The sequence below is a fragment of the Aptenodytes patagonicus genome, chromosome 15 (genome assembly GCF_965638725.1).
Source record: "Aptenodytes patagonicus chromosome 15, bAptPat1.pri.cur, whole genome shotgun sequence".
Classification (NCBI taxonomy): Eukaryota; Metazoa; Chordata; class Aves; order Sphenisciformes; family Spheniscidae; genus Aptenodytes; species Aptenodytes patagonicus.
This window is the reverse complement of record NC_134963.1, coordinates 17,366,803-17,392,349: the sequence shown is the minus strand read 5'-3', so window position 1 is coordinate 17,392,349 and position 25,547 is coordinate 17,366,803. Positions and strand designations below refer to the sequence as shown.

The 25,547-nt window shown below is 49.8% G+C and overlaps 1 protein-coding gene across 1 annotated transcript; it reads right to left on the bottom strand.

Moving 5' to 3' along the window:
* Positions 1–6,167: 6,167 nt before the first annotated feature.
* LOC143167446 (membrane-anchored junction protein-like) lies at positions 6,168–24,457 on the bottom strand. The gene is made up of 10 exons (XM_076352887.1): positions 23,853–24,457; positions 19,767–19,812; positions 18,405–18,480; positions 16,531–16,656; positions 15,390–15,421; positions 14,462–14,571; positions 11,882–11,936; positions 7,933–8,005; positions 7,372–7,516; positions 6,168–6,512 (listed from the first exon to the last, which is right to left on the bottom strand). Exons 1-10 carry the CDS (start codon positions 23,951–23,953, stop codon positions 6,467–6,469), a joined length of 810 nt encoding a protein of 269 aa, XP_076209002.1. The 5' UTR covers positions 23,954–24,457; the 3' UTR covers positions 6,168–6,466.
* Between the last annotated feature and the right edge of the window lie 1,090 nt (positions 24,458–25,547).

The window sequence follows — 25,547 nt, the reverse complement described above, 5'->3', positions numbered from 1 at the left end:
CCAGCAGTGGGCTCAGAGGGGGACCAAGAAAGGAACAGACAGTCTCACATCTTGCTCCACTGCAGGTGACAAAATAAAGTCATTTTTTATACCATAGAGACCTAAGAGGGCGTAGGACACCACCGCTTCGAGCAGCCAATAGATGCTGGTAATTTCCATGTTTCACCTGGGACGGATTATGATGTTTTCTGTTCTCTCAGACCAATTTTTATTTTCCAGACTGTTTTCCTGTTCTTGCAGTGGGAACAGCCAATGGCAGTTAGCGATGCTTACTTTCTCAGGGTGTCTTTCTCTTTTTCCACACTATTCTTCACCTTTTCAGGCAATAAGTTGCTGTTACAGTCCCTCGTTTTGCGCTTATCAGTGGTGCCTCAGGATGTCGCCTGTTTCTCGGTACTGTCACCGAAATGGATTTGCTCACATTTTCTTCTCTTCTCGTTTGTGCACGGGCACCGGAGAGAAGGCAGCAGAAGTACACACTAGTCAAAACCCCTTTTTACTGCTGGCAATAAAGGTGCCTCTCGGTGGGGAGCACAAGAAGGACCCCATATTACAGCTCTTTCAAGTCTCTTCAGTTTTCCAAAACCCCATCAGATTGCTGCCTTAAAACCCCAAACAGCATTCCGGCCAGAGCGTCAGAGAGGCCACAACGGTGCCAGTGGTAAAGCCGGGGAGAACTGCAGGGTAGAAGAACACCTTCGGGTGGATAAATACCTCTTAGCCAGAAAATGGGATCTGACTGTCAGCCCGCAGCCAGGCTGACCCCAATTTCCACCACCGTTCCCGGGACAGAGCCTGCTGCAGCAGTCCTGTTGAGGTTATTGGTCATCCCCACAGCAGCAGGACACCCATCCAGGGTGCCAGTAATGTCCGCAGAGAAGAGCCGCGAGCCATGCCGATGGAGAGCCACAGGGCTGTGCAGGGAGACAGCCCACGCACACGCCAGCACTGCTGCTGACAGGGCAAAGGTGGGAAGCAGAGGGTCTTCCCTCATTTTCCTCTTCTCCCCTGGACAATGTACTACTTGTGGCCCGGTTTTCTCAGGCATTTCTTTCTTTTCTCATTTTTAGGGCTTGCCGTCCCTCCCCCCTGCCGCAGCTCCTTGCCACATTTCCCTCCTCAGGTTCCTGTGCAGAGGAGGTTTAAGCAACCTCTCAGACAGACCCACCGCACCGTCCTGCATCTGAGCAGGTAACTCATGGTCAGCCTCCGCCTATGGCAAGAGGAGCCTGCTCAGGGCTGGAGCTCTCCCCCTCCTCTTGCTGGGAAGAGCAAGCTGAGAGCATCTACCCTGTGCAGTGCCTGGCCTTCTCCTGCAAGGAGAAAGGCTGTCTGCCTGGACATGCTCTCTCTGAGGGTGTTGTCAGGTTCTGTTCTGACGGGTACACTTGACTCCTCGCCACACTTTGGTCCAGGCTGACTAAGGAGCAACAGGCCTCACGCCTGGTGGTGAACCTGCGAGCTGGAAAGCTCCTGGCTCACGTACAAGGGAGTGAAGGTGCCTCGGAAAACATTTGGAAAGGTGGTTTTGAAACCCAAAAATGCAAGACGACCAAAGCACAGAACAAGATACCAGAGCTAAAACAAAGACATCTATCTCGTCTATACTACTGACTAGCAGCCAACTACTTCACCCTATAAATATTACCATCAGGATGGGCCCAGTCGGAGCTCTCCCTGAATGGCAGCTGGACTGCAACGCCAGGCAACTCTCCCCTTGAGCAGGGACGCCTCTCAAGGTCAGAGATTCCTTAGCTGAGACTAAGAGATCCTTCCTTACCCAAGGCGGAGAGATCCCTTACCTGCGACAGATCCTCGGTAAGTGACTGACAGCATGCTGAATTAATACTAATGAAACACTACTAATCCATGTAGCTACTCAATATTATTATAAACATTGTATAGATAATTCCATTAGACATAAACCATTGTCCGAGTCTGAGACTAAGATTGGATCCAGCCGCACCTAGGCTCCATAAGGAGTTTAGAAAGCAAGGGGGGCCACTCTGAACCTCGTGACTCAACGGGAGGGTCTTCCTTATTCTTCGCATCTCCGGTCCCTGTGTGAATCATTCTACCTCGATTCTAACTCAGTTTGCCTTTGTATGTTTCTTCCATGCAGTAACTAATCATAGAATGGTTTGGGTTGGAAGGGACCTCTAAAGGTCATCTAGTGCAACCCCCCTGCCATGAGCAGGGACACCTTTCACTAGATCAGGTTGCTCAGAGCCCCGTCCAACCTGACCTGGAATGTTTCCAGGGATGGGGCATCCACCACCTCTCTGGGCAACCTGGGCCAGTGTTTCACCACCCTCATCGTAAAAAATGTCTTTCTTATATCCAGTCTGAATCTACCTTCTTTTACTTTAAAACCATTCCCCCTTGTCCTGTCGCTACAGGCCCTGCTAAAAAGTCTGTCCCCATCTTTCTTATAAGCCCCCCGTGAGTATTGAAAGGCCTCAAAGAAGGTCTCCCCGGAGCCTTCTCTTCTCCAGGCTGAACAACCCCAACTCTCTCGGGCCATCCCATTACCAAAAAATCCAAAAGTCTGGTGGTGACACCAGCCACGGAGCCATGTATGAATAGACTGGGTCTGTCTGTTTCTTCCAGTGTCGCTGCCCACAACTGGAAGGATAGAGGAAAAAATAACCAGTGCTCCAGATTCCCTCACCCGCCGTCCCAAGGCCCTGAAGTCCCTCTTGATCACCCTTGGACTACGCGTTGCGGCTTCATCGCCACCCACATGGAAGAGCAGTAACGGGCAACAGTCCGAGGACCGTACCAGGCTAGGAAGTTTCCGAGTGGTGTCCTTAACCCGGGCCCCAGGGAGGCGGCAGACTTCCCTAAGAGGAGGGTCTGTCCGGCATATCGGACCCTCTGTTCCCCTCAGAAGGCAGTCACCTCCAGCTATAACCCATCTTTTCTTCCTCATGGAGGTGGTCGTGATACAGGGGGTAGGCCTTTCTGACCTTGGCAACACCTCTGGTGTAGATGGACCGCCATCCACATCGTCCGTTGACTGGCCTTCCGCATCCAGAGCCTCATACCTGTTGTACGGAGGCACCTGGGAAGGCGAGGTGGGCAAGGCGGGGGCTCGCCTGCCGCCCCGAGCGTGGACTCGCCTCCGTTCACTCCTTTCCTTTAAGCTACTGCCTTCAGCCTGGCAGGGGGAGGATACAGGATCCCCTCGCTCTTGGGTTTCTTAGAATCCTAGAATCATTCAGGTTGGAAAAGACCTCCAAGATCCTCGAGTCCAACCGTCTTCCGGCAGCTGTCCCTCCTTCTGTCTCAGGGAGGGCAGAGCATGGTTCCACCAGCCAGCCTCTCTCTTTCTCAGACTCCCTGATGCTCCTTAACCTTTCTACCTCCTCCTGTGGCTCTGCCAGCAGGCTGAGCAGATCGCCCACCCGGTCACCCCTCACTCGGCTGTTCTCACTACTGCCATCCGTCCCCGGGGAGAGGCTCTGGCACGCCCTGCAGCCCGAGGCCTGGACGGCTGCCTGCTTCCGTGGGAGCTCTCTCCGGCTTGCCACAGCCGTTCTGGCGAGGGCCGGGGACGTGGCGCTCTGCCGGGCGGATACCACAGCCGAGCTCCTCCTGGGAGGGCGACGGCCACCGGCTGCACTCACCTCTTGCGCTGGCGGGGAGACGACGCCCCTCCACGCCAACTGCCGCGCCGCGCTCCGGTCGCCAGCGCTCCCCGGGCTGCTCGTCGTCGGCGTGGGGGTGGCCGCGGCCCGGGGCGCCGAGACCTGCCGCTCCGCTGCGGGTCGGGCCGGCTCCGGAGCGGCTCCCCTCGGCGACCGGCCGCTCGTGGCCGTTACACCGCCTTTAAACCTCCCGCCGTCGCCCCGGCAACGCCCAGGCCTCGTCGGCGTCTCTCGCCGGAGCTGCCGGCTCCCGGCGGGTCCCTCCGCTGCCCCGGCGTTTCCCCGCCTCAGGAGACCCCCCCGTGCGCCGAGGCCTGCCCAGGCTCTCTGCTATATACGCTATATACTCTATATAAGCATTTTACACAAGCGTGTGAGCAATGGGGCCGCTGCAGGGGCAGGCAGAGCCATGTAGAGCTGCACACAGGAGGCGTTCCAGTGCCAGAAGTTGCAAGGTGAGGAACAAAATGAGCACGAGGGACCGCAGAGAGGCCGGACACCCCACTGAACACACACGAATGACCGGCAAAGCCAGAAGCAGGACAAGCAGCATCAGGGCAGGTGAGATCCCCCCTTTTGGGGGTGGGTAAGTAGCACAAGAATGTCCCGCGTGAAGAGGAAAAACAGAGCAGCCTGTTCCAGGCCCGACTTCTCCCACCGACGAGCCCTCCGGCCCGATCACACTGACTTCAGCGGCTAGGAGCACCGAGGTCCATAGTCACCAGTGCCAGCAATACGGCATCGGGGCCGTGAGCCCCGGTACCTCTGGAAGTGGCTGGCTTTTTCCAGCGTTTATGGGACGCCGAGGAGAAGAGAGGGAAGAGTCCCCCCGAGAAATAGCCCGGCCTGCTCGTTTCTGCTTGTTCTTTCTTAAGCACCTTGCCCTTTCCTTTTAGAAGGAGGCCACTTGTTTAAAGAACAAGGTGCTTTCTTGAAGTTCAAAGAATGCCTATCCCAGTTAAAATAAAAAATACTTTTGTTTAGATTGAGTGAAACCATTTTCTCTATCGCCTAAAATGATTTTCCAAAATGGATGCACGCCTTGCAAATATTGCCCATAATTCTGTAATGGCATTTCCCAGATCGAGAAATCAAAATGTCTTTGCGTGCAGGCTGTAGCTTCAGCCAGCGAAGTATTCCTCCTCCGCCGACCTCACCACGGACACCATCGTACGGCCAGCTGCCCGGGTGTCTTTCTGCTAACAAGCCATCAAGCATTTTTTCTCTTTCTGATATCTGTCCTACCTTACGGTTGTCTGTCTAATTCCCGGCCAGATTTCCTCTACTGATTCTTGTCAATAATTCAGGTCTATAATCATCTCTCAGTCCATCCTCCTGTGTTCACATGTACCTATCTGTCCGTGGCTCCCGATCGCTTTGCCTGCGCTCCCGCCTGGCTCCTCCGCAGGCTGCAGCCCCTTTGGGGGGGGTGGTGTGTTGACTCTGGCTGGCAGGTGAGCCCCCACCCAGCTGCTCGCTCCCCCCCTCAGCGGGATGGGGGAAAGAATCGGAAGGGCAAAAGCGAGAAAAACTCGTGGATCGAGATACGGACGGTTTAACAAGGGAAGGAAACTCCCTCGGGAAACACTCCAAGAATCACACCGTGGTTGAGGTTGGAGGGGACCTCTGGAGGTCATCGGGTCCAACCCCCTGCTCAAGCCGCGCCACCTGCAGCCAGCTGCCCAGGACCACGTCCAGACGGTGTTTGAGTATCTCCAAGGTGGGAGACTCCACCACCTGCCTGGGCAACCTGTGCCGGGGCTCGGTCACCCTCACAGGGAAAAAGTGTTTCCTGATGTGCAGAGAGAACCTCCTGTGTTCCAGTTTGAACCCACAGCCTCTGGTCCTGCCACTGGGCACCAGTGAAATGAGCCAGGCTCCGTCCTCTCTGCACTCTCCCTCCAGGTGTTTGCACACGTTGGTAAAATGCCCCCTGAGTCTTCTCTTCTCCAGGCTGAACAGTCCCAGCTTTTGCAGGGACTATAACTCTTTATCCGTTTCCTGGTCCTCACCACTGTCCATCTCATTGTACAGTCCCCCCGTAGAAGGGATTGAATCCTGGTGCACTCAGCCTTTACCGTTGTCTACTAAACGGTAGTCTGGGACAGGACTAAGGAGAACAGGAGAAATGGAACTAGTTTCTCCACTCCATTTCTTCTTGGAGGGAAAGCATTGTTTCACTGCTGATGGGAGCCCAGGAATTAATACGTCAGTATGTAGGGTGGATAATCTGTGGAGCAGGGTGGAAACAAGCCAAACAGACCCTGTGTTGCATTATCTGACTCATTTAGCGCATCATCTCGTTCTGCCAGACAAGTTACCCCTGAGACGCAGTGAAACGGCCGCATGTTGCTGCTGGTCAAGTAACAACCACGCAGTGTTACGTGTTAAGACTTCACTATGCTGTGAAGCATAGTACAGGGGTCCATCTAATACTAGAAACCTCTACTTCTTCTTGGAGGGAAAGACTGTTTTCTGCCAGGGTAAGGCTGATTAAAATAACACGCAGTTCCAAGTTGATGCCTGTTTTATTAGAATCTCATATAATGATTTTTAAATGTAAACCGCCCGATTTATGACACTCAAGGATCAAAGAGCTTGTTGCTCTTTGTCCAAAAACTCTAGGTCGTGAAGAAAAAGACATTCTAACCCAGCATCTTCAGTACGTTAATTTGAAAGTGTAAACAAAGTAGAATTTCATTGAAAGCATTTAATAGCCGAAACAAGCAATGTGAAAAGCTGAACTACAAACGAAACAATACAACCCGACATGCATGCTACAAGTTTACCTTTCCACAACTATTAGTACTTCCAGGTCAGTTCTTTCCACCAAAAAGATGCTGTAGTGGCGAAAAGATTATGCTGGGGAAACAACAACAACAAAAAGAGCACATTACACTCACAATACTTCTCTGAGAATTGTAATAACAAGGTAATTTCTGTCCACCAGAAAGACACAACCCCCGCACAAAATAATACAAAGGAAGACTGAAAAAACAGAGGAAACGTAAAGAATAACTTGTGCGGTAACGGTCTAGTCCCAATAGTTAAAGGGACTGGCATACATGATGATTAACAAGGAGTTTTAATTCTTCCAGAACTAACTCACATATCAAACAGTTACTGCCGACGTTCAACTTGTGCCGTGCAGTGAACAGACGACTCTTGCGGGATACAGCTTCGACAGCTTTAGAGCACCCGTTTAGTCAGCAATGCCCAGCAACCGTTTGCATGGTTACTTTAATTTCGGTTTAAAAGGGTGTCTTTGGGAGTCAAAGTTACAAAGGCCACAGTTGCTAAGAGGCCAAATAAAGGTCATACTCACCTTAACGGGACTGAAGGTCCGTCCCGGGAAGGCCCCGTTAGAAGGGGGAGTGTTTCAGTCCTTTAGAAACCGGGCTGGAGATGGCACTCCTCAGCCGATAAAAGCCACACTGTGTGAGGGCTCTGACTGAGGTCAGCAACCCTCCCGGGAGGAGGTTTTTTCCCCAAGACAGCTCAGAAGAGGAACATTCACGGGGAATGCTGCACCTTACCACAAGGCAAAAGGACATCCCTGAATGTTCCTTTGCCTTGGGAGACTTTGGTTTAACCACAGAAAAGAGCTACCCGTTCTTCAAGATAATGTAGAATCACCTGAACTGCCAGCATCAGGCACAGCCTCTGACACAGGCTCTGACACAGCCAGGACTGCACCTGCTCATAGCTGCAGTGTTAGTACCTTCTCCAGAACTTGGCGAGACCTCTTCCTTCTGACTCCACGTTTCCTTTGTCCACCATTTGGTCCATTTGCTGCAGTAGCTGCATCGCACCCTCAGCCCGACCGGTTGCTGTTCTTTGTTCAAGGTTAGATTCCACAGGTCCCCCTGGAAGAAACAGCAGCAAGAACAAAAACACAAGCTCGCTCTCTCCACGCTCCCTGCATACCCAACGGCAGACCCCAAAGCCGAGAGATGGGTCCAGACTCTGCCTGACGTGACGCCTGGGAGCTTTCAAAGCAATCACAATGCAGACTGATTTGGAGGTAGGCTCCCATCTCATAGTCCAGCTCCGAAAGAGCTGTGTAGCCCACCTCTATGGGTGGGAATTCCTTATGCGGGAAGAGAGTCTCGGCCAAAATCATTGGTGACCTACCCCTTTACAGTGGTTGTAATTCCTGACCTCACATGCTGGAAAATACCAGAGACGATTTTTAAAGGAAAACTCGTACCGATGTAATCCTTGCAGCTTTTGATTTACTACGGCCAATTTGAACGAAACAGTCCAGGAACTCCTTACTTACAGAAACTCACTTGGTTACAGCCCACGGTAAGGGATGCTGGACTAAACTCACACTCATTTTCTTTGGAGGAATTCTGAAAGGAAGAGGAACCCAAGAACTGTTACACAATGTAAAATTCTGCTGTACCAGAGATTTTTGTTTGTTTGCTTGCTGTAAGAACTAAAAGGCAAGGTCTACTCTCTTGTTCTGCGATTTTATTTTTTTCTCTGCTACAACGAGGACTTTTCTTCACCAACACATTTCTACCCCTCCCTCCTCAGGACATCCACAGGCCAAACATAAAGCTGTAATTCACTGAGTAGACTTTAACATAGCAGATAGCGAAAGAGTAACAGCAGCTATGGCATAGACAGAGATTTTAAAAATCACAAACAGAGGTGCTGTGGGAAAAAACAGCCACTGGACAATGCAGGCCCCTAGACATTAGCCCTGCTAAGACACAGTCCTAGGAAACAGAGTAACAGGGAAGGGACAAAAGTGAAAAGTGCCAGAAGCAAGAAGTGAGCCAGGAATACCCATTAGCAAGGTTATCAGCAACACGAAGGACCACAAACAAAAAAATCAGCACGTGAGCTTCTTTAAGAGAGGGTAAACCAACTTTGTCATAGAGAGAAGATAACAGTAGATCCACTCCCTGATGGTGTTTCTCTTGCACTAAGCTCAGGTTCACGCAAAATTCCAAACTTTAGATGGCCTGAGATCTTTACAGTTTAGTCTCAGAGCATTAACTAAGGTAGGAAAATGCAGTGACAGGCTGAGCGTCTCGCAGTTCTCTTTCTTTCTTTCTTTCTTTCTTTCTTTCTTTCTTTCTTTCTTTGACTTCCACTGGTGCACTTGGTAAGCGGAAAGATGCGCGGGCTCGACTCCAATCATCCTGACCAGGCAGCCTACTGTCAAAATCGCAGGCCTAGAAGGCATTTGGACGAGAGCTGAAAAGGCAATCTATTTAACAGCCACGTGACCGTGGCACTTCCATGCTCCTCCTTCTGAATCGAGCGCCAATGTTGTAAAGTCAATCCTACATGTACTAAGTAGACAGATTTCCTTCACGTTTAACGAGACCCTTCCCTTTTTGAGATGCATTCTCAAACACCAGGTGGATTTGGATCCAAAGTCATGCACTGCTGATAAACTGAACAAGAGCCCTGGAGGAATCATTAGAGGAATCCTGAGAAAGCACAGGAGCTACTGATACGTTTTTTCCTAAACCTGATCTTTCTTCTCATCTCGAATACCAAAAGAAACCAAGTGGAAAGCAAACCAAATGGAAAGCATGTCACAGAAGCACCTGGCTCTGATCTCCTAAAAAAATGCACATAAGGGAGAGGTCATCTTGCCCATGATTTCATGCAGTGCTCCTGACAGCTGGTCTGGTATTCATAAACACAGCAGTTTGTGTCTGGACATCCCTCTCAGCGTAACTCTGCCCTGACTAGTACAAATTCCAGGGACGAGTCACGGTGACACGAGCATCTGTTCTGGAGAAGGTTCTTCTCACCTGAATTGGTATTTGCTGCGTTGATGATTCATTCATCATAGTTCCAGTTTACCTGGAAAGAGCTCAGGACATCTCCTCCCACACTAGTTAACACAATATGAGGTTACGGTGATCTCTGCCACCTACCACATTAGTTCTCAGGGTCCAACGTGCTAACCTGGAGCTCCAGCTTTCAAGGACTCTAATGTTTGGGAAATTCAGCCACTGTACAAGGACCGGAGGCATTCTGGGGACAGTGATTATAGCAAAGCGGGGAATAAAAAAGCATCTTTCAGAGGATGACCCTTATCCCACCAACAGAGCGTTTGGAGCACCTGAGGAAAGAAGCCAGAAAGAGCATGTGTAGAGACCTGTCACTAATTCTGCAAAGGTACGCCGAGGGGAAAAAAAAAGCGATACAGGTTTTAGAAACAAATAAGCCTGCTCGTTACAGAGAAGTTCTTCTGTACTGAATGCTCCCGAGGAGTTAGCAGGCAGTCCCCTTCCTACCTTGAAAATCCAACAAACCCATCAAAAAACCCTCTTCTGAAAGAAAGTTTGGGGCTTACAACAAGGTGAGGCCTGTTTCAATACAGGAGTTTATCTGTGCAGGCTTGAAGGTAACCATGCAACTAGTAGCACCTGAAATTGCAGGCTATTGTATATGCGGCGAATCCCCGCACAGCAATTATGCTGGGACTGGCCCTTTGAAACCAGCTCTACAGCAGCAAGCAGGCAGTATGCCCTGGCCATCTGAGATTTCAAGCAAGCCTGTTGAAGACTATCTGAAGTTTTACTGAATCCTTCTATATTTTGTGTTTCTTTGTGAAATAAGCAACTGTAAGAACATCTTGATTTAGGAAGTTAGCCTCTATGTTAACGTTATGTATGGGTTGCTGTGCTACTTGTTATCCGAGGCTGGGTTGCTTGAAGTCCCTATTCTCTGGACCATGTCAGCCTCAGTCCTTATTCTCTGGACCATAACCAGAGCCCCGAGGTTCTGTTGTATATGGGATGAGTTATTTGACAACCTGGCAAGGTAGATATCTAGCTGGCCAACTTGGCAACAAAACCTACTTTTAAGGTGTCCTGAAGTGCGCTGCCTTCATTGTAATACTAAAAAACACACCCACAGGTCAAGACGACCCTTGCCCAGGTGAAGACCCTTCCCCTGCGCAAGCGTAGTAACACAAGAGAATGACACAGCAGATATTATAATTATATGCAAATCACTAACCAATCATTGTAACTGGGAGTGTACTACCGTGTAATTTCTGTGTATAAATGTCACGGTGAACTTGGCATAGGTGTGCTTGATTTGTGGAAGTTCCACCTAGCCCCCGGCGCCGCAATAAAGAATGCCTGCTTTCTAAAACTCCAAACTGAGTCTTAGGGAGTTCATCACCTGCCGACTTACGGTAACAAGCCCACAGACAACATTTGCGTAAAGGCTCAGCCAGTTGTGGAGAGGTCCAAAAGGTTCCTGAAATGGGGGCAGCATGTCATCATGCAGAAACATGCAGAAATCCAGGTATTTGGTGCAACTGTTCACCTCCCAAGGAACGGGGGGAGAAGCAGCTGTTCCTTTTATACTACCGGGCAACTTCTTTTGTGGACAATCCCAAGAGGAATGAGTTTGCCTCCTCGGAAAATACTCTCTCCTAAGAGTTGGAGAGAGAAAAAGGCCAGGAAGGCGATAGGGCGGCAGGGATTTGAACTAAACTTAGAATGGGTATGAGTAGCCAGGAAATGCATGAAATGCACTGGGACTTTTGGGAGGATGGGCAACGGGCAGGAGGAGGAGAACAGGGGCGTTAGGGAAGACCCTGTTACCTAAAGGGTGTGCCTAACAGCAGCTCTGTCAGAGCAGCCTTTTAGCCTGTGGGCTAACAGAGAAGGAATCTTCCCCTCCTGACAAGGTCTCTGGAGAACAGTGGGTTTAGAAAGCAACTGCCAATCCCTCTGCAACAATCCTGTCATAAATCTGCCTGCCGACGCCACAGTGAGAAAAGGCATGACACTGTTCAAAGAAGAGGGAGATGCCTGCAAGGCCATCTGCCCAGAGAAGGGACGCTGGTGGGCATGGCAAGTACTCGCACTGAAGCCAGTGTCCAGGTGTCAGCACCCACTGTTGGCCCTTCATGGAGTTCACACAAAGGGGCATCCGAGGTTAAAGAGGGCTGGAGTCTTGAAGACAGGGCAGGGCATCCTTCAGGCTCACCTCTGAGAGGCTGAGCTCACCCCTGAGAGGCTGAGCTCACCCCTAGGGTTCATAGCTTGACAGTCAGAAAAGCTTGTGTAAAACTCATCCCTTGGCTAAGCTTGATGAGCAGGAATCAAAAATGTCTCGATGCAGGTGATGCAGGTGAAAAGGGAGAAAAAATTCACCCGAAGGCATTTTTATGCTTGCCACTTTAAGAATCCAGGACTAAACAGATGCTGTTGTCTCTTTCTGAATATTCTGTAGCTTACCGTTTCAAATCCATGCTTTGCTTTGCTCATACGGTGAACACGCTCGGCTCCAGTTCTAAAAATAAGTCAAATAAGTAAGAACTGAGTTTACAAAACGTCACAAAAAGGAAGCAATCTTGTAAATGGCTACTCCAAGTATTTCATCAGAAACCAGGACTCTAGTACCTCTACCAACAAGACCTATACCCTTAATCTATATTTGTACTCATGCTTCAAAGTCCCACTTAAAAACCGAAAATATGCACTCATTCCAGTATTGGGCTTTCTGCTTTTCTAGTAAAACCAACAAGCGGTTAAAGAGAAAAAGTGTTACACGACATGGAAAGGGGGATGAGCAGCGAGTTGAGAAAGCTTGCTAATCCTACCCGGTTACTGACATAAAAGAGAAGGGCAGGTAGCAAAGAACCGCAGAAAGACCTTGCAAGACTCAGTCATGGAGCAATAAAATGGCAGAGGAAACGCTGTACAGAGAGGTACAAAGCGATGCACGTGGGGAAGAACAATCCTGGCTTCACACACAAAAGAGTGCTCTTTGAGCTGATCAGTATCACTGGGGAGCGACACCTGGAGATTCCGATCGCTCGACACTCAATAGCACCCCAAGAACACCCAAATCCAAATCCCCCGTGAGGAATTATGAGCAAAAGAGCTTGTCCAAAAAGAAAAAAAGATCAAGAGGTGGTCTGATTACAGTAGACAAACTCCTTCCCGGGGGGCTGGCGGGGGGCGGGAATGCCCAGGCTGAATGAGCTCTTCAGTCTAACAGAGTAATCGGGAAAAAATGACAGAAGGCTTGAAGTCGATGCCTCACCAATTTAATTTTGAAATCAAGAATACACTTCAAAATTTTTAACTGTTTTAATCTTTTCTGGAATCGCGTAACTGCTGGGGCAAGATACAGGACTAAGAGAGAACTGCCAGACTGGATCATGAAATAGCCCTTTCTGGCCTTGTGTTTTATGAATCTCCAACTCACGTGTTGGCTAAAAGAGATTAGAAAGCATTCTGGATCCTCGTCTCATTCTTCACCCATTTCCAGCAGTTTTATTGTGACCAGAAACTGATGGCGGGGAGGGAAATGAAAGGATTACATTTGTATGAGCAGGAAAAGAACTGGCTTCAGACTTCTCCCGTTATAATCTCTGCATGAAAGACATCTGGGAATTGGGTAGAATATAAGGCAACAAGGGAGATGATTTGACATGGTCTGGACATGCCCACGGAAGGGGAAAGGTGAGCATAAACACTTCCGATCACAACACTGGATCTGGGACTCTCTGCCACGTACTTGTAAGTCCAGACACGGACTTTCTTTTTTTAAAAGCTACACTCCATGAAATAAAGAAGCCTGCTAGACTAGAACTAATATTGGGCCTGCCTCCGAAAGGTAATCAAGAACTGAGCTTGAAGGTAGCCACCATGAGCCAGCATTGCACCCTCGTGCTGAAGGCGGCCAACAACATCCTGAGCTGCATTAGGAAGAGTTCTGCCAGCAGCTCGAGGGAGGTGATCCTTCCCCTCTGCTCAGGGCTGCTGAGGCCAGTCTGTGTGCTCTGTCCAGGCTGGGCTCCCCAGGACAACACTGGCACTCACTGGGGTGAGCCCAGCAAAGGGCCACAAAGATGAGGAAGGGGCTGGAGCACCTTTCGTATGCGCAGAGGCTGGGAGAGCTGGGACTCTTCAGCCTGGAGAAGGCTCAGGGGGGATCTTATCAATCTACACCTGATGGCAGGGAATGAAGAAGAGGGAGCCAGGCTCTCCTCAGCAGCGCCTTCTGGCAGGACAAGAGGCAAAGGGCACAAACTGCAAAACATGAAATTAAATCTGAGCACAAGAAAAAACTTTTTGACTGCAACTGTGGTCAAGCACTGCAACCGGTTGCCCACGGAAATCGTGGCGTCTCCACCCTTGGAGTCCACTCAAAACCTGAGGGGACACGTCCTGGGCAACCTGCTTGAGCAGGAGGGGTTGGACTCCATGATATCAAAGGTCCCGTCCAACCTCAATGAGTCTGTGAAATCCAGAGAGAGAGATCTACTTTGGAATCATCATGAGAAGTTTAGTTACCAAACAAACCGATGGGAAAGATGTGTGAGAATACTCATGTGCACACACACCACGTGCAATTCCCTGAGACTTTAAAGCACTTTCAAAACAGCAAGCTCAAATGTGTTTTGCCGTCAGCCTCAAGCTGAGAGGCAGCATTCATCAGCCGACGCAGAGGAACAGGCTGGCAGGCAGCTAGAAAACCGTTCCCAGTTCTTCCCTTGTCATCCCTGGCTCAGGTGTGCAAGCCAGTGCACTGCTTTGGCTAGTTGCCGAGTTCTCATCCCGCTGTGGTTCTACAGATAACACGAGCACAAAGGAGACAAACAGGAAGACCTCTAGCATGGGAACCTGAAAGCATATGACAACTCTTCTCCAAGCATGGGCAACGCTGCCGAGATTCTGTCACCTAAGGAAGAGAAGGAAGACGACAAATGCGGCAAAGGATTACACAGGAATGAAATATGAGGAAGGTACAAGAGACATTAAAAATACTGATGTGTGCCCTGGAAGACTATTTTGTCGTCAACTGACCTGTCCATACCCAACTGTGGGCATGAGGTCGCTGCTCCGACTTCCACTCTTCTCCTCTTCACCGCCTCTTCCACTGCAGTACTTTCTGACACGTCATTTCTTCTCTTCACCTTCAAAACATTGCAAACTTGGTATTGATAAAATTTGATTTTGACTTTCCTATTTCAGAACAAAATTCAGAGTTAATATACATTCACACTTTGCAAAATTGTTCATGTTTATACAACGAAAACCAAAAAATGATTCAGGAATAAAAGATTAGCTGCCTTATTCAAACAGAAGATAAGCACTGAGAGGCCATCCAGAGAATTATGCTCAACTGTTTTAAGCAAAATTACTGCTTTCCAGGACATCCTATTTGCTCCCTTTTTAGAGGGGCGCCTAGGAATGGAATTGGCAGGAATGTAATGCTAGCAGAGAGAGCGGGATTTTCTTTTGGGGAGTTTGGACAGGACGTCTTCACTAATTCACTCCATCTTCAGACACCTACCTGTATTGAAAACAAACCTACCCTGAGCTCTCATTAAACAAAAACTTTCCAAAGCAGCTTACCTTTGTTGTTTACGACACATGCGGTACCTAGGAAACTACTGAATTAGTCAGCAATATCGCCCTCATACAGACTCTCACAGTGAAGAAACCATTGGACACCTCAGCTCAGACTTGTAGAAAACACATCTAACCGAAGCCAGCAGGGCTCTCAGGTCCTGAGGCAGGACTTCATTCAAAGTCCACTGGAATTGACAGGAAGATTTCTCTCAACTCGCGTGGTTCTAGGGGGGAATTCAGTGCCACCTTACGTTGCCTCACTGACGCCTAGACAGAGGAGAACTGCAGCATTGCCTATATATATTCTGCTTCTCCAGACTATTTAGAAGGTAACTTAAAAAACAACAACAACAACAAACAAAACACACACACAACTTACAAGCTCATAACTGCCCTTGTTTCCGTCTTTACCTGCAACAGAGGTATTATAAAATGTGGTGAATATTTGGTGACTGGACTTTCTTGAACCAACTTAAAAGTACATTTTTGCATTGCACCTCACTTTCCGAGAACAAGATAAACTACTTAGAAACCACGACGGACCTGCATATGACATGCTGAAATTGAAAAACGGCAAATACAGCTCTTTCAGAACTAGGAATTCCTGGCTATGAATACCACATGTCGATGGGATGGGGACAACTGCTTTTCTTGAAGAAGTCTTCAGAAGAGAAGAAGGAACTGAAGAACTGCTGGCATCACCCTGTGTTTTGGGCACCAGATGGAAGATGCAAGGACATCTGGAGCATAGCCTCCAGGGAATATTGGCCAGCTAACCTCTGAGGCATGGCATCCCATACCTATTTTCCTGAAGAAAAATCCCTGCCAACAGAAACTTGAAACATCAGTGCCTGAAAGTAACAGCATGTTACTGGCAGCTTTTCCCTGGAACCAATAATCAGAACAGGAAATAGTAAGAATAAACACTCCGTCTTCACAACAGAGGAGGTTAAATGTAGAGTCCCACAGAGGTCTCGCCTGGGGCCTGAGGCTGTTCGGGGAATTCACAGAACACCTGGAAAATGAGGCACTAGTGAGGTGACAACATTTGCTAATTACACAAAAGACATTATTACCAAAATTACTATCATTATTGAGAAAAACAAATGCATTCTTTCTTTAGGAAAACAGAAACAAAGAGTGTGAAGTTCAACGTCAACAATCGTAGCCAAGCACAAGGAAGAAAAACATGCATTCCATATACATGTGCTGGCTCCAGCCTCGCTACTGACGTGAAAGAATGAAGGTTGGGAGCCACTGGGCATTGCTTCATAAAAACACTAGCTGAAGGCTCAGCAGTGGTTGAAAAGGCAAAGAGAGATTCAGGACACTGTAGAAAAGCAATACAGGGCAAAAGAGAACACATTGTTCTGCTCTACTTCAAAGCCACGGTTCAGCCATACTGCACGCAGTTTTGCTCCCTCTAATTCAAAGACACAGCAGATGAAGGGAAAGGGAAAAGCAAGACATAGATCACAGATGTTTCCAGAAATTATCTAAACATAACCATAGCGACTTACCGCAAGATACGTTCTGCTGAAATGAGTTGAGTTCTAGATACACAGTGCAAATGTAGGGATAAGGCACAAGATGGACATTCTCATGTTTGAATCTCATCTTCGATACGCTCTCCCATTTACTCAAATCTGAGAACGACGATAAGACTTAAGAACATAGCACTGACATTTCGAAGGAGCGGGAGTCCTGACAACGTCTTCTTGTAAAGCTTCAAAAGTCACACCACACTGCACGTGTGCGTAAGGGAGCAAATACAATCTGTCGGTGTGAACTTTGTGAAAAAACACTAGTAACACATTACAAGAAACACTCAGCCAGGTGACACTCTCCCATCAGTCACCTGTATTAACAGTGTCGTGCTTCCTTAACTGCATTTGGCTTCAGTCCCGACATCCTCCCGCGAGAAACAACATGCCAGGCTCTTCCAACCCTAGGAATAAAACCTCATCAGCTTTCCTGACTAAAAAGTAATTATTTAAAAATTATTTTAAAAACTGAAAAGGACTAGGATTCATAGGAGTGGCATCATTACGTTTACTTCACAGTTCAAAATGGGAGGAAAAAAGACAATTGACATGACAACCGCCACAGTTACAGACGCTCCTTCCTGTGGGTGCAGTTCTGACACCAAGGAGCTCATGCACGCAAGGATGGATGACGCTAGACAGCAGTCTCCTTACGTGCCTCTGACCTCAGGAAGAAACGGGTAAAACGAATACTTTTGGTCCATTTGCTAGCAGAAACTAACATCCCGAGGACTGGAGATGGAGCCCAGGATTTGCCTAGATGAAACACTGACACAATCAGTTCCTTTCAGGGATGAAATTGCTCGTTTGAGTTTGGCTTCCAGGACTCCCACAGCTGGTGATTACCTAAGAGTTACGCTACAGCCCGACACACAGACTGCAGGACAACTCAGCACGCCAGGCCTCTGAGCCTGCAGTGCTCATCAGGGCCCAGCGCTGGCTGAGCAGGTGGGTGGACTTCCACGTTCTAGAAATGCAAGTTTGTGAATCAAACGCTCCTCAAGCACGCAGGCAAAACTGGCTGAGCTTTAGAGAAGCAATCCAACAAGGCGGCTTCCTTTGCTTGGGTGCTTCCCGTCTGACGATGCTCTTGGCACAGGACTAAGTTGCTATCATACTACCAGCTTCTGACAGAGAAAGAGGGTGACCTCGTTCTTGCCTGCCATTACAAGGTGTGGCAATAATGCAGTCTTCCCAGACTGGAAGGGAATGCCTTGGAGGCGGAAACACCTGGGTGTTCCTTACTCCTGGGCACCCAGAACCACAGGAGGTGGTGCCAGAGGGCCTGACCCGATTCACAGACTGACACACCTCAGACTGAAAAGGCTTCTCATTCAACTAACTTACTTTTCTCTTCAACAAGAGCCTCAGGAGCCTAACTTCTTCTTAACCCTTTACGCTACAGCAACTGCAATATTTAATCCTCACGTACCTTAGAAGAAAACTACTGCGGTCCTCTCTACAAGCGGGCCAACATTGCTGAGCCTGTAAGGAGCGTTTTACGCTTTATTAACCTTTTGAAACAATGCACTAGCTTTGCATGCAATCCCATTAGCTGGGCTTCCTGTGACTTTATATAGACACGTTCATTTTCTCTGGCTAAGTCTGATTTGGAACGCAGGGGTGTTCATCTGAAAACACTGCAAAACACACTTTTCACAGCAGTTCTCTGGTGAAGGCAACAACTGAGGAGGGTCTTCAGTTAACGTCAAACTGCAAAGCTCAAAGAAGTCACACTCCAGCTAAAGATCTGCTTTTAGACACTACTAGACGTGAATGTCAAATTAAGCAATGCCCAACAGGTACAAGTCATTGAATCTTTTCTTTTACGAGTAGGAAAGAAAGGATACACGGAAAGATAGTGAAGTGGTCTGTAGAAAAGGGATGTAAATCATCAAGATTTCCAAGGATTACTCGAATCGCTTCCTGGAGAGGCCAAAAAAAGAAAGGAAGGAAGAATATTAACAATATAGCCACAATTCCACTGACACTATTCCAAGTACAGTTTCAAGGCTTGGGAAAAAATTAAAATTCCTTTACAGTTTGCATGAATCATGGAAGAGCGGGTTCTAGATATTTTGCTTTTCCTCCTCCCCTTCTTCGCTCCGCTCCCTCCCATCACCTTAGAGTGCACCGCACTAACAGACTCATAGAAATTGAAGGGAACGAGTATCTTCATCTTGAATAAACACAGAAGCATTACTATGGAGACTAGAGGTGTGCTTTTAACTTTAAGAAGTTTTAAATGTAAGAAGTCTCCTTTTTTCCAGCAAAACACAGGTAGGATTGACCTGTTCCAAAAATAAACATCTTCCTCTTTTTCTGAATATCGGCCCAATTCAGGCACAAGGGAACTGTAATTCAGCCCCAACAAACTCCTGCCTTAGAAATGGGAAACTTTTTCTAGTAATACTTTTCAATATTTTCAAAAGTGAAAAAGAAAAAAAAAGTTAAACAATAATTTTCCATATCAATTAAAATCAGCACATTTTCTTCAACAATATGTATAATGCTATTGCTGTACTCTGAAGGGTTTTTTAGAATTAAGTAACAGGAGCATTTTTAAGCAGGCAAGGTATCTGTCTCATTTCCTGGGGAATGGAAGGGGCTTTCTTCTGTCTCAGGAAGAAGATGGCAACAACAGAACTCATCGGTTGTGACCAAGCAAGTAATGGCATCATTAAATGAACATCCACTGGTTCCACTAGCTCCACAGCTACGGGGAAAGCATGTGCGATTTAGCATTAGATTAGCCTCTGTCAAGCCAGCTCACCGGCACTGCCACAGCTCCTGAAACAAGAGGAGGCTTTGACAGCTACTCAAGCCTGAGAAGTTAAAAGCGGTCGTCAGGTCTGAGGCTGAGCGTGAAACCATGGCAGAGTGCTACTGCAGAATGAATCTGAACAGCAATCAGAAAGGAACGGGGGGCAACGAGCTCGACAAATAGGAGTTTTCATTTGTCCAGTTTTAACAGTCAGTACCTTCTCCAAAACATCTCAAATAACAGCATGACTCGTCTACGCTAATTCTTGCCTGTTGGTGACATTTTTCGTTTACGTCATTTTTTTCACCCTCGTACTCTCCAGGGAAGTTCCCCGTTACTCGCACTTGAAATGCTGCATGTGACAAAATGTCCTCAGTCCCATAACGAACAACAGATTTGCTCAGCCTAACATTCAGCTAAGGTCCCGTGGACCTGCTTCATCTCCTACCTCTAACTCCTTGACAGCACTTCCAGTGTTGTCGAGATCAGGAGCGCTGCGAAGCAAACAGAGAGAGTTAGTCCCACCCCAGCCAAAAAGCAACGGAGCTACATTCGTTTTGAGAGTTTCAACACCAATCAAACATCGTTCCCATTGCACAGAGAAAATGCTTAGCAGGCAGGTGAATTCCTAATTTATTGTTCTTAAAAAACATCCAGTATTCCACAAGGACTGTTTCTTGTGAACTTTCTGCCCATTTGGATTTTGTGTGTCTGAGGATACAATGGATGAGAGATCAGATCTTTCCAGTCGATCCTCAGTAACCTTTAGGACTGGTTTTTTGACAAGGTGCCCTCAAACCAGCACCTCCGTCTTCCAGCCTATCACCATGCCGTTCTACTCAAGGCACTAAAAGAAGGAACCTCGGGACGTGCCTCTTAATCCCCTCCACGGGGCAAACCTGCAGAGGAACGGGCCTTCACAGCATTGCAGCTAGGCCCTGTGATGCTGGGAGTTGTCTACTGCCTGCATCAAACCGCGCTCCCAAATATTAACTACATCTTTTGTAAGCCAGCTTCTCAGAAGTTGTTTGCTGCTAGGTATCGGCCAACAGTAAAACGCACAGGGAGAGGGAAGGTCTTAAAGAAAATCCAAACCCATTACAAAGTAAACAAATCACGCAAACGTCACTTGGAAGTAAGTAAATAAAGTGGAGTGTAAGGAATTATGGCGTGCAAGTGTTCTCTGGTACATGGTTTTCCCTGGGGATTCAGGAGACCTTCAGTGAAGATGACCTCGCTCTACCAAAAGCCTGCACGCCTGTGTGGCAGTCAGCTCTATCATCAGCTGGGATCAGCTCTTGCAACTCTTTCCACGTTCTTTTGGGAACCTGTCCCCAGATCGGTCACCATCTTCGTGTGGGCAAAAGGAGTTTCACCTCCCAAATCTGCAGGCTAACTGACAGCATTGCTTTGGGCATAAGGCTATGTAGGCACTTGGGACTTACTCCTTTACCCTCTCTTAGGAACCGGGAGTGAGTCCAGATGCTTTGAACAAGTACCCGCTATTCACCACAACCATGACACGATGGGGAAGACTTTCACGAGTTGCGCTCTCAAAGGAGTTGCTTTTGCTATGCGTGACCATGTTGATATGAAGACCGACTTGATGAGCTCACTACCAATTCCAGAAGTTATTCTGAAACACAAAAGGTGCTGCAGAAGTGTCGCGTCCTGTTCCCTCAAGTAGAACGATGAACTGCAAGAACTCGTGCTGCAATGCACACGAACCGAGAGACACGCAGGGGCAATGACAGGCTGCCAAACTCCAACAAACGTAGTGCTCTCTTTACCATCAGGAGACCACACGCCTGCAGGCTGTTCAGAAACGTACGCACACTACTGGCAGCGCCTTCCAAAGGGATTACGCTGAGGGAAAGAGCTTACTCACAGGCAAGAGCAACATTTCAAGGATCTTCTGAACACTACACGACACCACAAGACAGACAACACATCTTCCTCCCCAACATCAACACAGAGAACAAAACAAGGAGGAAGGTTAGTCCTCCTGGATCTGACACTATTCCAGCAAAATGCTAATAACCAAAGCTAAAGAAACAATTGCGTTTCAATTCATCCCAATATAAAGTCATGCAACGCAATTTCAAAGAGCCAGCCTGCTGCCACAAAGGAAAAAGGAGACCAGCGTTGCACGACGTTTAATGTAGCTTCAGGTCTGGAGACAGCCTAACTGGCATGACGTTCATAGCGCATTCTCTTCCGTTCTTCTGCAGCTAACAGCAGTCACTTCCAGAGTAAACCCAGGCTCTGGCAACGTCTGTGCACGTCTGACTGCAAAAGCACATCCACTCACGCTCATAAAACCACTCTACAGGCAGATGCTTGAGTCATTGCCTACGGCATTTTAGCCCTGCTGCAGCCTCACTGGCATGAAAACAGGGCTGTCGGGATGGCACAACGCTCTTCGGTTTCTCTCGTGCAGGGATACTTGCCGACTCAAAAGGATCTCAGTCCTCGTTTCTGCATGGTTGCCACCATCTGAAAAGAGATTTAACCTCAACAGTTTGTAAGACCTCCCAAAAGCCTGTGAGGGCATCAACCTTGAACTGCTGTCTGCTGATGATCACAGCCTTGAAGGATGTACACAGGGAGCCACGTTACGCTCAGCCACTGCTTTGGGGGTTTTTTATTAATATTTATGAATACTGTCATTATTAATTACTTACCAGAGGCTGACACAGCAACAAGTCATAAACTTTCAGACCAAGTCTGAGCTCTACAGAACAGACCTTCACAGGACACAACCTATAAGCACCTGCTTTGGGATACTACCCTTAAACCTCAGCAGCTCCGTCTCCTTTTGCCAGAGTAGCTCAAACTTCTGTGATTACCATAGCCCCCAGCCTCCAGGATTCTGAGTCCCCTCTCAAATTAAAAGCTCCAGAGCTCCTCAAGTGAGCTGGTCAAGGTTTTGCCCACTCGCAAAAGCACTTGCCCATCATCGCTGTGTGCCTGACCAGCAGACACAAGCAGATTTCCTCCAGGGCAATACCCTCAGGGAAAGTCTTTTCTTCACCTCTAAAAGATCATCCTCTCTTCTTGTTTGGCATCTCCCCCATCTGACCAGACTACTCAGCACCCTGTGCTTTCGTTACTTTGCTGGCTACTAACTAGAACTTCCTATTCGAGGCTTACCACACAACTGTTACCTCCCACAACCCTCCTATTCATTGTCCCCTGCACACCCAAAGGCTGTTTTCCTTTCTCTTCCTTGCACGCCTGTGGTACCACAGACTAAAATACTCTCCCTTCACTCTCATTTCTCAGCCTTGCCACTACAGTGCCTTCTAGAAAATGAGACGCAGTTACCCCAAAAGTCCTGCTCAGCCCCTCTGCCCGCAGGAGAGGCACGCTGCGCTTTCAAAACAACAGGACAGGTTTGTCACAAACACATCTGAAATAGGAGTGGCAGTGGAAAGGGAACCTTGAGAGAAAAAATACCGAGAGCACAACAAACATCTACTGCCAGCAGCCAGTGAGAGCTTCCAAAGACTCTTCCTACACCCACACTTGAGCGCCAGATTGCAAGGCCAGCGAACGGCACATTGCTAACAGCAGACAGCCCAAGAAACAAGTACATACGTTGAGTACAGAGCTCCAAGGCTCTACTGGTTTTGACTGGGATAGAGTCAATTTTCTCCACAGCAGCTAGTATGAGGCTATGATTTGGATTTGTGCTGAAAAGAATGTTGGTAACACAGGGATGTTTTCATTACTGCTGAGCAGTGCTGACACAGCGTCAAGGCCTTTTTTGCTTCCCACCCCACCCCACCAGCGAGCAGGCTGGGGGGGCACAAGAAGTTGGGAGGGGACACAGCCGGGACAGCTGACCCCAACTGACCCAAGGGATATTCCACACCACAGGACGTCATGCTCAGCAATAAAACTGGGGGAAGAAGGAGGAAGGGGGGGACGTTCAGAGTGATGGCGTTTGTCTTCCCAAGTCACCGTTACATGTGATGGAGCCCTGCTTTCCTGCAGATGGCTGAACACCTGCCTGCCCATGGGAAGTAGCGAATGAATTCCTTGTTCTGCTTTGCTTGTGCGCACGGCTTTTGCTTTACCTGTTAAACTCTCTTTATCTCAACCCACAAGTTTTCTCACTTTTACCCTTCCGATTCTCTCCCTCATCCCACTGCGGGGCAGTGAGCGAGCGGCCGCGTGGGGCTTAGTGGCCGGCTGGGGTTAAACCACTACAAAGGCTCTAGAGCATCTCAGGTAAACACTTACAAAATTTCAAAATGCTGTCAGTACAAACAGCCTCTTTTTCCACTGAAGCACAACATCCACACGTGGCAGTGTAATAGGAGCATGTTTTACAGCTCAAATTACTCTCTCGGGCCAATGCTCAGCCTGTGCAAGTGCAGTAGCACCTTTCACGTGACCCCTTTCCTGGCCAGTGAAAGAAGGCAGGAAACAAGGAGCCCCCAAGATCTGAATTTAGGGTCTCCTATTAACTCACTGCTACCTGCAGTCATCAAACCGCAGGTAGACTTCTCAGCTTTAACATGCTCACCTGCTGAAGTTGCCGTACCGGATTTTAAACTTGTACACAAGCCTGCCTGCATGGAGAAACCTTGTTTCAGGCAAGGGATAGGTGAACGGTTTCAATGACATCTTTCTTTCTCCCGGAATGCCAGCCTAGGGAAGCAGGAGAGTCAAAGGTAAATTACTAAAAACCCTTCACCACCTCTCATTCTGTCATACAAGAACAAAAGATTACACGCAGTTTTTCCCCTCGAGGACATTCGCAGAGAGAACCGGGGTTTCCTGCCAGGATCTCCTACAAGTCAGAAAACCCCCGATTCCGTGTCCGTTCCAATCAAGCAGGGTATTTTTGAGCAGGGTTAGAGGACAGACTTCGAGCTGACGGCTACCCGCCTTCAGCTGCACCGCTCCCGACACCTCACTGCCAACGTCCCTGAAGCTTTACAGGCCTCTTGCCCCGCCGGCTGGCAAGACAGCCCGGGCAGGCCTGTGTCGCAGCCCGTGACCGACACCAGGCTCTGAGGGACACCCCCGGCTGCTCTGGGTCCCTGCGGACCCTGCGGGTACAGCCAGGGGAAACGCGTTTCTCTCCGCACCCGCACGTCTCCCCGGTGCCCCCCGGCCTCCGCCGGACAGCCGCCGGCGGGAGGCAGTCCCCTGCTGCCCCCGCAGCCCCGGGGGCGGGAGGCAGGGAGGGGCCGGGGCTGGCCGGGCCTGCCGGGGGAAGGCCGGCCGGGACCCGCCGCGGACGCCGGCCCAGCGCCCCGGCCTGCCGAGAGGAGAGATGCCGCCGCCGCCTCCTCAGCCCCGCTGCCGGCCTGCGAGGCCCCCGGGCAGCCCCGGCGCTGCCGACCACCGGCAGCCCACCGCTCCACGGGAGGGGAGGAGCCCCCGCCACGGCCACCGGCCCTGCCGCGCCCGCCGCCCGCCCTTGCCTCAGGCGGGGCCGGGCCGGGGCTGGGGTCGGAGCCGAGCCGAGCCGAACAGAGCCGAGCCCAGCCGAACAGAGCCGAGCCGAACAGAGCCGAGCCGAGCCGAGCCCAGCCGAACAGAGCCGAGACCAGCCGAGCCCAGCCGAACAGAGCCGAGACCAGCCGAGCAGCACGAGCCGCGGCGGCAGAGGACCGCGCCCCCCAGCGGCGCGGAGGTCCGCGCCCCGCCCCGCCGCTGGGCGAGGCGCCGGTGCCCGCCTGGGGCGGGGGGTCCCGGCGGCGGTGCCAGGGCGGGGGGCGGCTGCAGGCGAGGCCGGGCTCTCCTCGGGGTGCTGGTGGTGGCGAGGGGCTGGCGGGCAGGACCGTGCTGCCCAGGGGTGCGTTGGCAGCCCTGCGTACCCGCGTCCTTCCAGCGGGCACAGCCCTGCCGCGGGTTTGGGGGAACCCCCCCCCCGACTGGCACGGTCGTGCCTTGAGCTGATCGGGTGGCTCCGAGCGCGACCGGCTCCTGCCTGTGTGCGCCGGGACGTGGCCAAACTCCGACCCCCGGGGACAGGGAATGGCCTCTGCGGTGTCTCTGGTGAAAGCTGCCCCGTGGGGGTGCCGGGGGGTCTCCTGGTGCCTCCGTGAGGACGCCTGTGGAGGGGACCCCCGCCAGCGCACCTCAGGCGGGGACGGGGCAGCTTGTTGGTGACCCTTCTGACAAGGGACCCCCTTTCAGAGGCCGCGGCGACGCTCGCTCAGCAGCACGTCGCTGCACCGTTCGCACGGCAGGACTCTGGGCCAGGCCC

Coding starts and splice junctions, on each gene's coding strand:
- LOC143167446 (XM_076352887.1), bottom strand. CDS start 23,953: ATGTCATTGAAACCGTTCACCTATCCCTTGCCTGAAACAAGGTTTCTC. Junction 18,481..19,766: donor GTGCTGTCAAGGAGTTAGAG/GTAGGAGATGAA, acceptor TGGCCTCTCCAG/GAAGCGATTCGAGTAATCCT. Junction 7,517..7,932: donor CTGTAACCAAGTGAGTTTCT/GTAAGTAAGGAG, acceptor TGTTTCTTCCAG/GGGGACCTGTGGAATCTAAC.